The 17458-nt window shown below is 43.6% G+C and overlaps 1 protein-coding gene across 2 annotated transcripts in view; it reads right to left on the reverse strand.

The window, feature by feature from the left end:
- The window catches only part of spon1b (spondin 1b), a 334634-nt gene that overhangs the window by 45871 nt on the left and 271305 nt on the right, over nucleotides 1-17458 (reverse strand). For both annotated transcript variants that reach the window (XM_078220918.1, XM_078220916.1), the window contains one exon: nucleotides 10412-10613. In XM_078220918.1, the coding sequence (XP_078077044.1) occupies nucleotides 10412-10613 (202 nt within the window). The remainder of the gene's footprint in view (nucleotides 1-10411; nucleotides 10614-17458) is intronic.

Genomic DNA, 17458 nt, shown 5'->3' on the forward strand with positions numbered 1-17458 from the left:
GTTTGTGTCTCTGTATGCCCTGTTTGTGAGCACATTTCCCACTCCACCTGACGAACAGGCAGCGCTCCGAAAGCTAGTGGCATTTGCTACCAAATAAACCTGTTGGACTTTAACCTGGTGTACATAGACTTCTTACAGTAATGTATCTGCAGGCAGTGGTGAATGGTTGGGGAAGAAACCCGGCAGTCAACATTAAATTTGCAAGTTGTGAACTATAACTGAGAACTGAATGCAAATTAAAGAATTAAACAAAAAGTATTCAGGGACAAGACTGCAGAATAATTGTGCTTACGTAAGCCACCTTGCCAAACTGAAGGTATGCAACAAGCTCACAGTACCATCTGCCTCATCGCAATCATCCAGCCCATCATGACCAAGTACCAATACATAACCTGTCATCTTACGTTAGTTCCCTCATAGTATTTGGCAATAAGCCCATCTAATAATTCAGAATTTATTACTCCAGTTACAACTTCAATACAATATGCTATGCAGATTATTAAACCACATCCGAATTGCCATAAAACCCAGAAGGAGGACATAAAATTTTACTGGTGACTATTAAATTGTAGATGTTGAAGTTTCCACTATCATTTTCTGAGCGTCTTGAGTTTGATCCAAGCATTTCTGGAAATCTTCTCAAGGTAATCTTCTTTACACATACTTTTAATGCTGGATCCTGCATTTATCTCCAGATTCCAGTCTGTCTTTCAACAAAGGAAAATTGGAGGTGTCCAGAACTGCCTGCCATTTGCTGCAGGAATGATCAGTGATACCACACGCTTTCCCCCCTCAATCTCCTCACAACAAAACACACCGGTATTGTCGGCACTTCATATTTAGATGCTTTAGCATTTTTCCTCACATATCTTGGATAAAATTCAATCCAGTCAGAAATTCAAGAGACATTTCTTTGCTCAGAGACTGCTAAGAATGTGGAACTCACTGGTACATAACATAAAAAACAGAATCATAGAATCCTACAGTGCAGAAGGAGGCCATTGCTCCCATCGAGTCTGCACCAACCACAATCCCACCCAGACCCTATCCCCAGAACCCCATGCATTTACCCTAACTAGTCCCTCAACACTAAGGGGCAATTTAACATGGCCAATCCACCTAACCTGCACATCTTTGGACTGTGGGAGGAAACCAGAGCACCCGGAGGAAACCCACGCAGACATGGGGAGAATTTGCAAACTCCACACAGACAGTGACCCAAGCCAGGAATCAAACCCGGGCCCCTGGCGCTGTGAGGCAGTAGTGCTAACCACTGTGCCACCGTGCCACCATAGGAGCAGGAGTGGGCAGTAGGAGTGGGTGGCACAGTGGCTAGCACTGCTGCTTCACAGTGCCAGGGAGCCGGGTTTGATTCTCGGCTTGGGTCACCGTCTGCGTGGGTTTCCTCCGGGTGCTCCGGTTTCCTCCCCACAGTCTGAAAGGTGTGCTGATTAGATGCGTTGGCCATGTTAAATTCTCCCTCAGTGTACCCGAACAGGCACCAGAGTGTGTCAACTGTGAGATTTTCACAGTAACTTCATTGTAGTGTTAATGTAAGCCTACTAGTGACAAATAATAAATGATTTTTTAAAAAAAACTTGTGTTCTCCAGGTCTGAAGTGGATGACCTCGCGTTTCTCCTACATTGATTTCCATCTACCACAGTTTTAAATTTAATCTGTCCACGCCCCTTTGAAACTTCCAACTCCCAAACGCACAACCACAAAGACTGCAGTGCTTCAAGATGAGCTACCAACACCTTCACAGAGTAAGCAGGAGAGGCAGACGATCCAACCTTATCAGTGTCGACCCACATTCCTCAACATGAATGGAATAAAACTCGTTCCTTTTTTAAAGCTTTTGCTTGGCTCACGCTGATGCTCAGTGAAGAAATTCAATCTATTCATTCACTCTGCTTGGCTAAGTGGATTTCTTCTCTCTCATAAATTGGGCTGATTTAGCAGCCTCTGGCTGATCTCAGTGATGACATTGTAAGCAGCGATCGCCGGCCTCTTAAAGTACAGGAACAAGCTGGTTTTGTTTAGTCAGGAGTTTCTGCTCTTTGTGACTGAAATCCTGACAATAGAGAAACCACTCAATGTGCAGAGGGTGGCAGAGAGAAATGTTCCAACTGAAGAAAGCTTAATTTTTTTTTAAGAAACTGCAGATTATTGGCAGCAGTGAACAGAAAAGGGTCCTTCATGGGGGAAAGAAAACACTCACGATGGCTTCAAGTTCTTCAGTAGCTCAACTTGTTTTGGATTCCTGTCAGTTATGGGCTTTCCGAATCACTTCTTCCTGTTGGATGTGTTTCCCAACTCCGTGCCTAACTATTAGGTGACATTCCATCAGTGGGTATTCCATCAGTTCCCAACAAAGTGGTGGAAAACATTGGGCGTTAAATTGGGAAGTCTAGCATGCATTTGCAGGCGCTGTGTTGCTTCCTGAGGCCCCAAACTGGTGGTCAGGAAACACGCGGGCATGTCGAACAGGAAATGTGCCACCTGCCATGTTGGGTAAGGACAAATAAGACGCATCCTCTGCCCAAGACTGGTGCAGCGTTAGGGGAATGGCAGATGCAAACAAAAGGCTACATCTCACAACGGTAACATTCGTTTGCCTCCAGAACATTCTTCATGGCAACAAGGCCCAAGGCCCAATACCAGAGACTTCTTGGACATTATCAGCTGTGCACAGGTGTGAATGTGAGGTCAGAAAAGGAATTTTTTATTTTTATTTTATTCAATAATTTCACAAGTAGGCTTACATTAACACTGCAATGAAGTTACTGTGAAAATCCCCTAGTCGCCACACTCCGGTGCCTGTTTGGGCACACTGAGGGAGGATTTAGCACGGCTAATGCACCTAACCAGCACTTCTTCTGGACTGTAGGAGGAAACCGGAGCACCCTGAGGAAACCCACGCAGACATGGGGAGAACGTGCAAACTCCGCACTGACAGTAACCCAAGACGGGAATCGAACCCGAGTCCCTGACGCTGTGAGGCAGCAGTGCTAATCACTGTGCCACCGTGCCAAAGGGGTGGGCACCAAAAGATGCAGTCCTTAATTTAATCTGATTGTGTGCTGATCCCAATGAAGTTAAATGATCACAAAATAACAATGGACACATCAAAGTCTATGAAGTGGAATTGGGTAAATCATAAAGTTTGGGACAGAAAGGGGCCACCTGGCCCATCTTGAAAGACTCTTTGAAAGAGCGATCCCATTGGTCCCTGGCATAACATAAGAACATAAGAACCAGAAGCAGGAGTAGGCCATTTGGCCCCTTGAGCCTGCTCCGCCATTCAATAAGATCATGGTTGATCTTTTCGTGGACTCAGCTCCACTTACCCACCCGCTCACCATAACCCTTAATTCCTTTACTGTTCAAAGATTTGTCTATCCTTGCCTGGATATAACGTGGGCCTGACGGAAGCCTCTTGTAATTGAAGTTTCCACTTTGATTTCCAGTGTTATTAATTTTGAAGGTTACTGTTAAATCTGCTTCCTCCAACCTTTCTGGCAGTGGATTTCAGATTACAACTTGCTGAGTAAAATAAATAAGAACTCAAGAAATAGAAACAGGAGTCGGTCACAGGCCCTTCAAACCTTCTCTGCCATTCAATACAATCATGGCTCAACTCCTTTACTGTGCCAAATTTCTCCTTATTTGTTTCATCAAAAACTTTCATAATCCTGAAAGCCTTAATTAAATTCACCCCCCACCCCCCGCCTTAATTTTCTCTACTCTAAGAAGAACATTCTAGCTTCTTTAGTTTCTCCCTGTAACTGATCTTATCTCTGGTACCAACCTGGTAATCTCTTAAATTAAACAATTTCAATAAACTGTCTGCGGTGAAAGATGAGACTAATTTTCTCAGGGCATGGTTTTAAGGGCTTGTGTCAACTCTTGCTTGCACCATCATGTAGCGTATGGCACAGAGCAAAAGTAATGACTTGTCCAGGGATAATGAGTCCAGCCCAGTTCAGCCTCATTTTCTCAGCCACTTTTCAACCATGCGCTATGTGATGTCTCAATAAAACCTTCACTTAAGATTAAAGCCCTGCAATGATTGTGCTTCAATGTTCCATAGTCATCTCCTGATTGTTCACATTTCAGCTGCAACTACACGAAGCCCTGGTTGGACTCCCTCTGCGGAACTTGCATTCAGTTCTGGGTACCACCCCTCAGGAAAGATGTGGCCTTGGAAAGGGGTTGCCGCACAATTTTATCACAATGACACCGGGCCAAGTGTGAGGCACAGTGGTTAGCACTGCTGCCTCACAGCACCAGGGACCTGGGTTCGATTCCCGGCTTGGGTTACTGTCTGTGTGGAGTTTGCACATTCTTCCCGTGTCTGCGTGGATCTCCCCCGGGTGCTCCAGTTCCCTCCCACACGCCAGAGATGTGCGGGGTTAGGTTGATTGGCCAAGCTAAATTGCCCCTTAGTATCAGGGCGATTAGCAGGGCAAATATATGGGGTTACGGGGATAGGGCCTGGATGGGATTGTTGTGAGTGCAGGATTGATGGGCTGAGTGGCTGCCTTCTGCGCTGTAGGGATTCTCTGATTCTATGAAGCTTGTATTACCTTGTGTACAGAAGATTAAGAGGTTATCTCATCGAGGCATTTAAGATGAGTAAAATAATCAATAAGGTAGATAGAGAGAGAAGCAATCTCTTCAGGTGGTGAGAATCCAAAACAAAGGAGTATATATCTCTAAATTAGAAATAGATGGTTCAAAGCACTTCTTCATACAAAGGGCAGTAACAATATGGAAATCTTTCCCCCAAAGAGATGTCGATTCTGGGGAGCTGGGTGTTAGTTAAATGAAAATTTCAAAACTAGAATTGCCAGCTTTTTGTTAGGTAAGGCTATTAAGGGTGAGTGAATAAAGGGAGCTAGATAATTATTTGAAAATGATCCTATGGGGAGAGAACAAGGAGAGTGGGATCAATTATAGAATCATAGAATCCTAGAGTACAGAAGGAGGCCATTCGGCCCATCGAGTCTGCACCGACCACAATCCCACCGTCCATGACCCCATGCATTTACCCTAGCTAGTCCCCCTGACACTAAGGGGCAATTTAGCATGGCCAATCCACCTAACCCGCACATCTTTAGACAGTGGGAGGAAACCAGAATACCCGAAGGAAACTCCATGCAGGCACGGGGAGAATGTGAAAACTCCACACAGATAGTGATCCAATCTGGGAATCGAACCCGGGTCCCTGGCGCTGTGAGGCAACCATGCTAACCACTGTGCCATCGTGCTGCCCGCATGGCACCGTTCTTTCAAAATGTCTTTTAAGATGGTTTGAATGGCACCGTTTTGTCCCAGAGGATTCTTTGAATTTATGATTTATCCAACTCCACCTCATAGACTTAGTCGTGGCTTTTGTTTTGTGACTAGTTGGTAACTTCACTGGGATCAGGGCACAAAATGGGGTTAAATTCAAGGCTGCCCACTTTTTGCCTCCCTCCCCCTTTTTTTCCAGGCCCCCATTGGCACCTTGGGCATATTTGATGATATCCCTGATATTGGGTCTCAGACTTTATTGTCATGACGAATATCTTGGAAGCAAAGGAATGTTGCAGCAGTGAGCTGAAGGAGTAAGTTACAGATCAGTCACTATCTACCCAAATGGGGGAAAGGACCAGAAGGGCTGACTGGCCTCCACCCTATGTTCCTGCATCCTTATTATTTAAAGCATTCACAGTAGATACTCCCCTTTCTAGGAGTGATAATCTGTAACATGACTGCCAGTGACATAGGTGATTAAAGGTTTCACACTTTCCAACAATGTTGCTTTACCAGTTGCTTTAGCAAAAGGTTTAGGAAACAAATAGATGCCTGTGATAAATTGTTGGACATAAAAATGTCACATGAATAAATTGGCCTCGAATTTTGATCATGTTGCAACTGCTTTTGAGTGCGGGCCAAAAAAGCAGAGCATTAAATTAGTATCACCTAGAGTACATCGTAGGTTTACTTGTTTGCATGTGACCCTCAAGTTCACCAAGATCCATGTAATTGGGCAAATCCTCCTGATTTTTAGTTCTTTTCTGAAGGCACGAGTGGTTTGTAGATTAATAAAACACCTGAGAAGCTTCCTGATTAAGAATAAAAGAGCTTTCCATAGCCACTTATCACATCCTTGTTAAAGTATAATGATTGTTGTTATGTAGACAAACTCGGCACCAAATTTAATTTCCGCACAACAAGGCCCAACAATTAGTCAGTGCGCTGAAGCACCAGTTAGCTTGTGGCTTGGTCTTGTCGATTGAGGAAGGAAACTTGGTCAAGGCAGACGAGTTGAGTTGAGGAAGAACTTCTTCACCCAAAGGGTTGTGAATCTGTGGAATTCCCTGCCCAGTGAAGCAGTTGAGGCTACCTCATTAAATGTTTTTAAGACAAGGATAGATAAATTTTTGAACAGTAAAGGAATTTTTCACGCAGAGAGTGGTGGATTCCTGGAATGTGCTGCCAGAGAAGGTGGTGGAAGCAGGCACATTAGCAACATTTAAGAGGCATCTGGGTGGGTACATGAATAGGGAGGGAATAGAGGGATACGGACCTAGTAAGGGCAGAGGTTTGTTTTTAGGTTAGTTAGGGCACCATGATCGGCACAGGCTTGGAGGGCCGAAGGGCCTGTTCCTGTGCTGTACACTTCTTTGTTCTTTCTTTGTTCATTGTAAATACAGGAGAAGCAATAGTGAGATGCTTTTTCCCAGGGTGAAAGGGTTGACTACAAGAAAGCACAGGTTTAAGGTGAGAGGTTGTAAATTTAGAGGATATGTGCGGGGATATGTGCCATGATACCTGTAAGCTATGGACAACAGTCTACCCAGCTCCCAGTGATAATTGTGACGGGTGAAGGACCAAGACTTCCCAGCCATATTTGGCTTAAAGAAATCAAGTTGTACTGGGTCAAGGTTTCTCAACTATGGGAAGGAGGACTGCCTGAACTGATGAGAAAATATGAGAGCATCTCTGTGATAAATTAGGCAAAATCAAAGAGCTACCAGTTAAGATTTATGTGGATCCACAGGCGATCCTCCAATTCTTTAGGGTACGACCAGTACTGTATGCCTTATGAGAGGAAATGGATGCTGAGTTTCCCCCGCACATCTCCCATAAACTTTCCCCCTCTCACCTTGAACCTGTGCCCCCCTTGTAATTGACACTCCCACCCTGGGAAAAAGCCTCTGACTATCCATCCTGTCTATGCCCCTCATAATTCTATAGACCTCTATCAGGTCTCCCCTCAGCCTCTCTCTTTCCAATGAAAACAATCCTAGTTTATTCAATCTCTCCTCATAGTTAACATATCTTCAACCTGCAGCAGTGGTCTTCAAATTCAATGGTTGGACTCCCTCTCTTCGCTATTGAAATGTATACTCCCCCATCACTGTGGCTGATGCATTTGTATCCACTTCCATCTTAAGAGGCTTCCCATTTACCGAGTAATAAGGTCCACCTTGCCTGTTTTTAGATTAAACAGGGAGTGAATACCAGAATCATTGGTGCGAAACACCTCCACATTGTATGCTTGTAACATATTGCTTGATCGATTACTTGGTGATCTTTACTTAGCTCTACATTGCTTTATCAAAAGTTTTCTTTTGTGACAATGAAAACACTCAGCCTCCTTAAACTGACATAAGAACATAAGAATTAGGAGCAGGAGTAGGCCATCTGGCCCCTCGAGCCTGCTCTGCCATTCAATAAGATCATGGCTGATTTTATTGTGGACTCAGCTCACCATAACCCTTAATTCCTTTACTGTTCAAAAATTTATCTATCCTTGCCTTAAAAACATTCAATGAGGTAGCCTCAACTGCTTCACTGGGCAGGGAATTCCACAGATTCACAACCCATTGTGTGAAGAAGTTCCTTCTCAACTCAGTCCTAAATCTGCTTCCCCTTATTTTGAGGCTATGCCCCCCAGTTCTAGTTTCACCCGCCAGTGGAAACAACTTCCCTGCTTCTATCTTATCTATTCCCGTCATAATCTTATATGTTTCTATAAGATCTCCCCTCATTCTTCTGAATTCCAATGAGTATAGCCCCAGTCTACTCAGTCTCTCCTCATAAGCCAACCCTCTCAACTCCGGAATCAAACTATTGAATCTCCTCTGCACCCCCTCCAGTGCCAGTATATCCTTTCTCAAGTAAGGAGACCAAAACTGTACTCCAGGTGTGGCCTCACCAGCACCTTATACAGCTGCAATATAATCTCGCTGCTTTTAAACTCCATCCCTCTAGCAATGAAGGACAAAATTCCATTTGCCTTCTTAATGACCTGCTGCACCTGCAAACCAACTCCTTGAGATTCCTGCACAAGGACACCCAGGTATCCTTGGTATAATTTATGAGTGTGGTTACCTCCTCATTGGTAACATTCCCCTTTATGCATTATTGACTGATTGTCTAATCTGTACCTTTTTGTTTTGTTGATGGCTGAAATTGTTTCCCATTTCGTGACCGCTTCAGCGGTTTTGGTGACATGGCTGTGCTCTGCAGCTCTTGTGTGCACCTTTTTCAGTGTTTTCCCTGTGTACTATCGCCATTGCTCCTTTAAAAATTATGTCGACCTCTGCAAGCAATCTGCATTGAATCATGTTGTTGTTCACACCGCAGACTAACCTATCCCATAAGGTGTCATTTAGGGTGACTCCAAGATCACAATACTCCAATAATTGGTTCAATTTAGCAATGCAAATTGTGATCAACTTCCCTGGGGCTCTCATCCCTGAATTAAATTTGGATCTCAGGAGCATGATTGGGTGGTTGAGGTTGCACTTGAGCCTTGATTAAATCCATGAGTTCACTGAATGATTTGGAGTCGGGCACGCTTGGGACTGTAAGACTGCGAATAAGGTTATAGGTTTGAATTCCACAAACACTTAGGAGTATTGTTTTGCATTTCGTCTCTTTTCCCATTTCGTTTGCTTGGAAATAATACCCAAGGTGCTCGATGTATTGTGTCCAGTCCTCTGTGGAGGAGTCAAATGGGTCTTTTCGCGCAAAGAGGGGCTTTTTTTTTCAGACTTCGATTAAAGCAGGATACCAACAGTATCGGGCCAGAGGCAATGCCAAGATAATTTATCCTCATCACCAGATGTAAAGATGCACTTCTAGAGAATTCATGAGTGAACACAAAAAATATTTATTAATAAAAATTGTATAGCAGCCTCATGATTGCAGCTAGCTCCCAAAATGTCCTCGCCTAGGATCAATTTTCACCATGGGCTGATTCTCTGAGTCCCGATTGGTCATACAGGCCAGATGACCCTGACTCTTCTATGTTGCCCTTAAAGGGACAATCACCACAACTGCTCCCTGAAATAGCCAAGTAAGCCACTCAGCTGTAATCGAGCAGGCAGCTCACTGCCTCCTTCTCAAGGGCAATTAGGAATGATAAATGCTGGCCTTGTCCAGTGACGCCCACATTACATAGAAACATAGAAACCCTACAGTGCAGAAGGAGGCCATTCGGCCCATCGAGTCTGCACTGACCACAATCCCACCCAGGCCCTACCCCCACATATTTACCCGCTAATCCCTCTAACCTACGCATCTCAGCACTCTAAGGGGCAATTTTTAACCTGGCCAATCAACCTAACCTGCACATCTTTGAACTGTGGGAGGAAACCGGAGCACCCGGAAGAAACCCACGCAGACACGAGGAGAATATGCAAACTCCACACAGACAGTGACCCGAGCCGGGAATCGAACCCAGGACCCTGGAGCTGTGAAGCAGCAGTGCTAACCACTGTACTACCGTGCCGCCCCAAAAATGAAGTTACATAAATGAAGTTCTCGGGCTTACCTGATTTCCATCACTTGACCACATTTAGCTGCCTGGGCTCTAAACTCTGGAATGCTCATCCCAAATCTCTCTGCACCTCTACCTCTCTACTCTTTTTGAGGTTCCTTAATACCTCTTTGACCAAGCTTTTGGTTATCTATGCAAATGTCTCCTGAAATGATTAAGTAAATCTTTGTTTGCTAATGTTCCTCTGAAGTGCATGGGACATTTTACTATATTTAAGGTGCCATTAATATGCAAGTTGATGTTGTCTGGCTATGATTTAATGATAAAATCCAATTGTGGAGAGTCTGTACCATCTTGTCAACATTGGCAGACATATGTTTGAAACAAATGAGGCTACATGGGAGAAAAGGGCTGAACAGCTAATAGAAGAGGAAATCTGGTCATGTACCATTCAAAGAATAACTTTAGGGTAGATTACAGTTCCATACTACAGAAGAAAGGTGCTATGATAGACACATTGGTTAGAGAAAAGCTCCACATTTTTCTGTCAAAATGAACAGACTGGAGGTTTCTGAGATTCCAGTTACTCTCTTTTCTAGGCAAACCCACTGAATCAATCAACAGCTTACCAGATATGTTACTCCGCTGTCAGTCCCAGCGTCCCAGGGAATCAGATCCTGAATGACCTTCTGCACCCACCCACAATCCTTGGTGCAGAGGTCTTCCGCCGATAGCCCCACGTTCCAATCTGGGCTGGGACCCAACATCGTCAGGAAGGACATCAGGTGCCGTGTGTGGTCAACAGAGAACTCTGCAGACGGAGCTGCCCGGCTGCACAAAACATTTTTTAAAAAGCAGAGAAAAGGAAACAAATTAGCAGCTCAGGCACTGTATATTGGAGTGACAATGTTGAATGACAGTACAATGACAATATTGTTGAAGTGCCATTTAACTAGCGTTCATGAGTTGAGCTATATTTTCAAGTGTCACTTAGCTCCAAATGCTACTTCCTGCATTGATAACTTAGGCACATCCCAAACATTTTGGCCTGTAACTGAATGCACCGCCAATTAGTCTGACAATCTCCTTACCATTTGATGTTGAGATATATCAAGAGTGGGAGCAGTCCTGACATTTTTACAGATGTGTTAGTTAATTAAGATTTAACTCCACGCAAACATACAAGTGATCTTTCTGAGTGAAAGGCTCTGGCGTGATTCATTAATTAAGTTCCTCTCATTCATTACTCTGTGACATCTTTTTCTTTCCCCTGGTCCTTTTTTTTTTAAAGACACAACATTGAAGATCCATATTCATGAGTTGCATTTCTATAAAGTTGTCTCACTGACTGGTGTGTTGTAATTATCTTTGATATTTCACCAATGCAATAACATTTTGCCCTTTCATTTTTTTTCAATATTGCTTATTTAAAAGTTTAGAAGAGCCCATGCTTTGACAGGAGGGGGAGATTGATGATTTGCCTCTTGCTGTGTCGAGATTTGAGTAATAGGAATTTGAGTACAGGGGTCAGTGTATTCCAAGCAAAGTCTACATTCCTGTCATATCAATCTTCACACTGATACCAGTCTAATCTACAAGAAGTATTTCATGGAATCTATTTAATGCATGACTCCCTGTCATCATTTTGCACCATAAATACTGCTTTTATAATGGGAGCTGTCTATTTAAGCCTTGTCAGGCTGCAGAACCACCAATGGTACAGGCTGCCATTACAGCGTGACAGGTTTACATATACAGTAGCTGTTTTCCATTAGAAGTGTGGATATCTGAAGTTATCATAGAAATGAAGCAAGTAGAAAACTGCATTTTTTTCAAGCTACGACTGGATTATCCTTGTGTGCTATGGCCAATTTAACATTTAGAACATGGAACGTAGAACAGAACAGCACAGGAACTGGTCCTTTGGCCCACGATGTTGTGCCAAACATGACACAAAATTAAACTAATCCCTTCTGCCTGTCTATTCCTTGCATATTCATATGCTTATCTAATAGCCCCTTAAACTTGTATTTGTCTGCACCATCTCCCATGACAATGTGCTCCAGACACCTACCACTCTCTGTGTAAAAGACTTGTCCCTTACATCTCCTTTGTACTTTTCCTCTCTCACCTTAACTGCATGCCCCCTAGAATGAGGCATTTCAACTCTGGGAAAAAGATTCTGACTGTCAACGCGATCCATTTGCCTTCCACCTCCACCTGATTTGAAAACTTGTTTGGTCTTGGCTCCTTAGTTCAATCGTCTTGTAGGACTAAGTAACTAAAATCTTAATGATTGCTTCAGTTAACAAAATTGAAGTCTAGGAACAGCCTTTTCCCTGGATTCATAGCTTCATACTGCGCAAGAGGCCATTCGGCACATTGTACCTGTGTCAGTTCTTTGAAACAGCTGTCCAATTAGTCCAACATCCCCTGTTCTTAAGTTTACATTAACACTGCAGTGTAGTTTCTGTGAAAATCCTCTAGTCGCCACACTCAAGTGTTCGGGTACACTGAGGGAGAATTTAGCATGGCTAATGCATCTAACCAGCACGTCTTTCGGACTGTGGGAGGAAACCGGAGCACCCAGAGGAAACCCATGCCCACACGGGGAGAAGGTGCAAACTCCGCACAGGCAGTGACCCAAGCCAGGAATCGAACCTAGGTCCCTAGCACTATGAGGCAGTAGTGCTCACCACTGTGCCACCATGCTGCCCTTTTCCCCATAGTCCTGCAAACCTTTCCTCTTGAAGTGCTTAAATCTAATTCTGTACTGAATCTGCTTCCACTACCTTTTCAGGCAGAGCATCAGAGATCATAACAACTCACGGCATTAAAAATGTCTCTCCACCCCCTATACTTTGCCATGTTGTCTTAAATCTGTGTCTTCTGGTTACTGACTCCCCTACCACTGGGAAATAGGGTCTCCTCATTAACTCCAGCAAAATGCTTCATTATTTTGTGCATCTTTATTGAGTCGCCCCTTAATCTTCTCTGTTCTGAGGAGAGCAATCCCAGCTTCTTCAGTCTCCCCTCACAACTGAAGTCCCACATCCCTGGTAGCACTCCTCTTTTGCAATCCCTCCAAAGGATTGGCACCGTTTCTGAAGTGTTTTGCCCTGAATCGGACACAATTCTCCAGCTCAGGTCCAACCTATGGTATATAAATTTTAACAAAACTTTGTTGCTTGTGGATGAGCTATTGTTCATGGACAATCAAAGGTGGGAGTTTGGCCAGGTCAGCATTGGAGGAGTTGAGTCATCTGGAGGCAGCAAACACATGAGTTTGTTAAAGCTTTTTGATGATGTAACAGAGGAGCATTGATGAGCATAGTGTGACTAATGTTGTGCATACGATTTTCCAAAAGGGTTAATAAACATGTGTATGAAATTGTAGTCCATGGAATTGAGGGGACAGTAACTGCAATGATACAGAATTGACTAAGAGGCAGAAGACAGGGAGGAGTGACGCATGGCTGTTTTTCAAATTGGAGCATACAGTGCCGTTTCACAGGGATTGTTGTTCAGGACCCCACTCGTTTTGATAAATATTTTATGACTTGGGCTTGTGTATTCAGTGCATCACTCCAAAGCATGCCCTCTGACACAAAACTTAACGACACGCAGTAAAGAATAAGGAAGATAGTAACAATCTTTAGGGACACAAAGACAGACTGGTGAGATGGTTAGATATATTGCAGATGAAACTTAATGTGGAAAAATGTGAAGTGATTCCTTTTGGTAGGAAGGATGAGGAAAGGCAACATAAACTAAATGGTGTAATTTTAAAGGGAGTGCAGGAACAGAGAGAGCCGGGGTTTGTACACACAAATCTTTGAAGGTGATAGGAGAAGTTAAGAAGTCTGATCAAAAGACATATGGGATCCTTGGTGTAATGAATGGCGGAATAGAATACAGAAGCAAAGATGGTATGTGAAACGTTTGTATTGTGTCCAATCTTTGACAGCACATTTCAAGAACAGTGTCAAGGCCTTCAACAGGGTGTGGAGGACAGTCTTCAGTTGTGGACAAACACGTTCAACTTGAAACAAGAGCAAGGGTGGGAGATGTTAGGGACCAGAATTTGAGGTGGGGGCTAAAGACAATGGTCTTCCCAAAGAAACAAATGAAGAAAGATGCAGGCAAGCCAAGGAATAACTTTTGCCAATAACCCATTTAAAGTATTCTTAAATAGGCATTGATGGGTTAAGAACTGTATTAAAATTAACAATGGGATGACACACAATTGTGCTAAATTTTAAGCCCCAGTAATCATTTTGAGGCTATTAACACACCACTCAATGCTTTTGTCCTAAAAGTTGCAAGTACTTGAAATAGGTCATGGCAATATCCCTTTGTCGTGGCACACATTTAATGCTACAAACTGTTCCGTCTGTATCTATTCTTGGAACAAAGTCTTCAACTGGAAATATTAATAATACTTTATTATCGTAATTGAAATCTTGTCTTTGAGTACCTGCTAAGATGCCAACTTAATCAAATGAAGTGTCATTCATAAGCCTTTAATCATTTCAAGTATGTCTTGAAATTTATCTTTAATTATTTGCTTTTTTTGGTTTCCACGACAACCATATCTACTCACTATGGTTTAGTTGCATGATTCTGTTGCTGGCATGCAATCTATAATCTACTCAAGTAGAGTTATATTATCACCAATTATTTTAACATGAAAACAGATTTCTATTCTTTTAATTGGCAATTAGGATGACTGAGTCATCCATCAGAAACTAATTTCACTAACGTGTCCCCTCTTTAAAGGGATACGACCAAATGGCATGAACTGAATGATCAGAAGTTGTTGAACTCAATGATGTGTCCAGAAGGCTGTAAAGTGCCTAACTGAAGGATGACATGCTGTTCCCCAAACCTACAGTGAACTTCACAGGAAGCCCAGGATAGAGAGATCAGACCAGGAATGGGACAGAAGATTAAATATTCACCTATGTTGCTGACGACAAAAACTAACTTGTGAAAGTAATTCATTTTGTTCACCCCCGCCACACATAGATGAACAATCACAGGGACATTAGAACAGGAGGAGGCCATTCAGCCCCTCAATCCTGCTCTGCCATTCACTCATATTAGGCTGCTCTGGATCTTAAAGGCAAAATACTACGGATGCTGGAATCTGAAACAAAAACAGCAAATTCTGGAGAAACTCGACAGGTCTGACAGCATCCGTGGAGAGAGAATTGAGCTAACATTTTGAGTCTGGATGACCCTTTATCAGAGCAGCTCTGACAAAGGGTCACCTGGACTGGAAATGTTGGCTCTATTCTCTCTCCACAGATGCTGTTAGACCTGCTGAGATGTTCCAGCATTTTCTGTTTTAGCTCTGGATCTTAACTCTATTTACCAGCATCGGTTCTGTAACCCTTAATACTTCTGCCGAACAAAAATCTATCAATCTCAGGTTTGAAATTTTCAGTTGACCCCCCCCTCCACCTCCCCACACCCCCCCCCCCCACCCCCTCACCCCCCCCACCCCCCATTTCAACCTCAACAGACTTTTGCATGAGTGCTGTTCCAGATTTCTGCTCGCCTTTGTATGCGGCAGAAGTGCTCGACTATCCAACTTGGATAGTCGGGATGTGAATAGGCAAAGAGAAATCCAATGCATGCAAGCACCAGTGCTCCGTGTGTGAACACCAATGCATACAAACCCTTGAACTTTACACAGAATCACAAACACCAATGTTAACCTAACGGAATGTGTGGTGGTGGGTAAGTGGCATTCATTTTGGGACACCTATTCACAGCCATCTCCACCCACCCCTCCCCCTCACCCCTCCCCTCTGCACTCCCACTCCATTTACTTTAGCCCAATTTGAATAAAAATCCCATCCCCCCACCCCCTACATCACATCCCCGATGGTAAAATTAAGACTACAGAATTTTACAACACATAAGGAGGCAATTTGGCAGAAGGATTTCATTTCTGCAATCTCTTTATTCTTTACTTGTATCCAAACTTGCACAGGAACCCACTGTGGTGTTTTAAGAATCTCTGAACCAATTTACACCTTGAAATTTCTTTCCACGAGAATGGGCGCTGTCTCAAGGAAACATGGCAATGTGACACACTAACTGCACAGAAGTGGAAATTTGGTGTCGACAGACAAAAAAAGAGCTACCCAACCTAATCCCATGTCCAACCTCTTGACTCCACACTTCAGGTTCATAGTCAAGTTTTTTTAAAAATCCGGCCTGGGTTTCTAGATAATCATCCTTTCTGGTACTGAGTTCCAGATTCCCGCCAACCTCTAGATTAAAGATTTTCTCAACTCCCCTCTAATTGTTCTGTCAATTAATTTCAGGCATGTTTTCCTCTCTGTGAAGAGTAAATAGGTACTTCCTTTCCACTTTGTTCCCAAATAATTCTATAGACCTCAATTAAAATTCCTTCAGTCTCCTCTGTTGCAAAGAAAATAACCCCAGACTATTAAAGTTTTCAATAAAAGCTCAAATTATCAGTTCCCGGCAACATCCTTATAAAAATTTCCTATGTACCTTTTCTATTGCAGTGGCCAGAACAATACACAATGTTCCAGCTATGGCCTAACTAGTGATGCGACAGTTCTAACATAACCTCCCTGCTCTTAAAAGCTACAGATTAAAAAAAATCCTGCATGTCTTCTTAACTGTAGTATAAGGGTCTGGCACATAAAGAGTTTATGTGGAACTGAGTGACAGGGCCATTCATTCAGTGGTGTAAGAGAGCACATGATCCACACATAGGAATCAGTGCAGTGTTGGACAGAGCTGTGTGTCGAAGCAAGCATGGAAACAGATTCTAGCTTGGGCCTTCAGTGTACCATTGTACACGGTCTCTAGTAGTTAACCAATACTTGCCGTTGAACCCCTTAGACTATGAATACCTTGATAATACCTCCCGAATTACGACTGAAACCAGCACCTCACCCTGCCCCGAAACCCCAACAGTCAATGCCAGCACTACTTTTTCCCAAACATCAGACTCCTTCCTCCCTCCTCCCTCCCCAAAAGTCAGTGCCGGCAGCCCCCCTTCCTTTCACCTGAACATCGGAACCCTTCCCCCCAACCCCCCACCCACACAGCCGTCGCTGGCATCCCAGCTCTCACATTCACCTCTGCCCATCACCACATGTGAATGAATCACCCCACTCCCCCCCATGAAGCTCCCACTGGCACTGCCCCAGCATAGGTTGGCACTGCCAGGTTGGCATGGTGCCAAACTGGATGTGCCAACCTGTGCCAGTGGGCAGTGCAGGGGGCATTGCCAGGCCATTGCCTGGCCATGCTCCTCTCCCCCAGGGATTATACTCACCTTTACATCCTTGAGAGAATCTCCATCATGGGTACATGCCTGGATGAACCTGTTGTAAATCGCGCCAACATGACATCATGACATGACATACAGTTTGAAAATACGGCAAGGACTCAATATACGGTGGGGGGAGGATCTTTAATAATACGCTGATGTATGGAAATGTATTTAAATCATGTGCACGTCCATTATGGGCATGAATCTAATTATATTGTTGGTGAGGTATGGCAAAAATCAAAAGGCGTGATTTCACTGGCGAGATTCACGACTTCCAAGTTTTGTCTGATCTTAAGACCCTGCCGCCATTCCTGCAGATGGCAAGAATGGACTCAAGATAACCCTTTTGTCT

This window comes from Mustelus asterias, chromosome 9 (genome assembly GCF_964213995.1).
Source record: "Mustelus asterias chromosome 9, sMusAst1.hap1.1, whole genome shotgun sequence".
In the NCBI taxonomy this organism is placed as follows: Eukaryota; Metazoa; Chordata; class Chondrichthyes; order Carcharhiniformes; family Triakidae; genus Mustelus; species Mustelus asterias.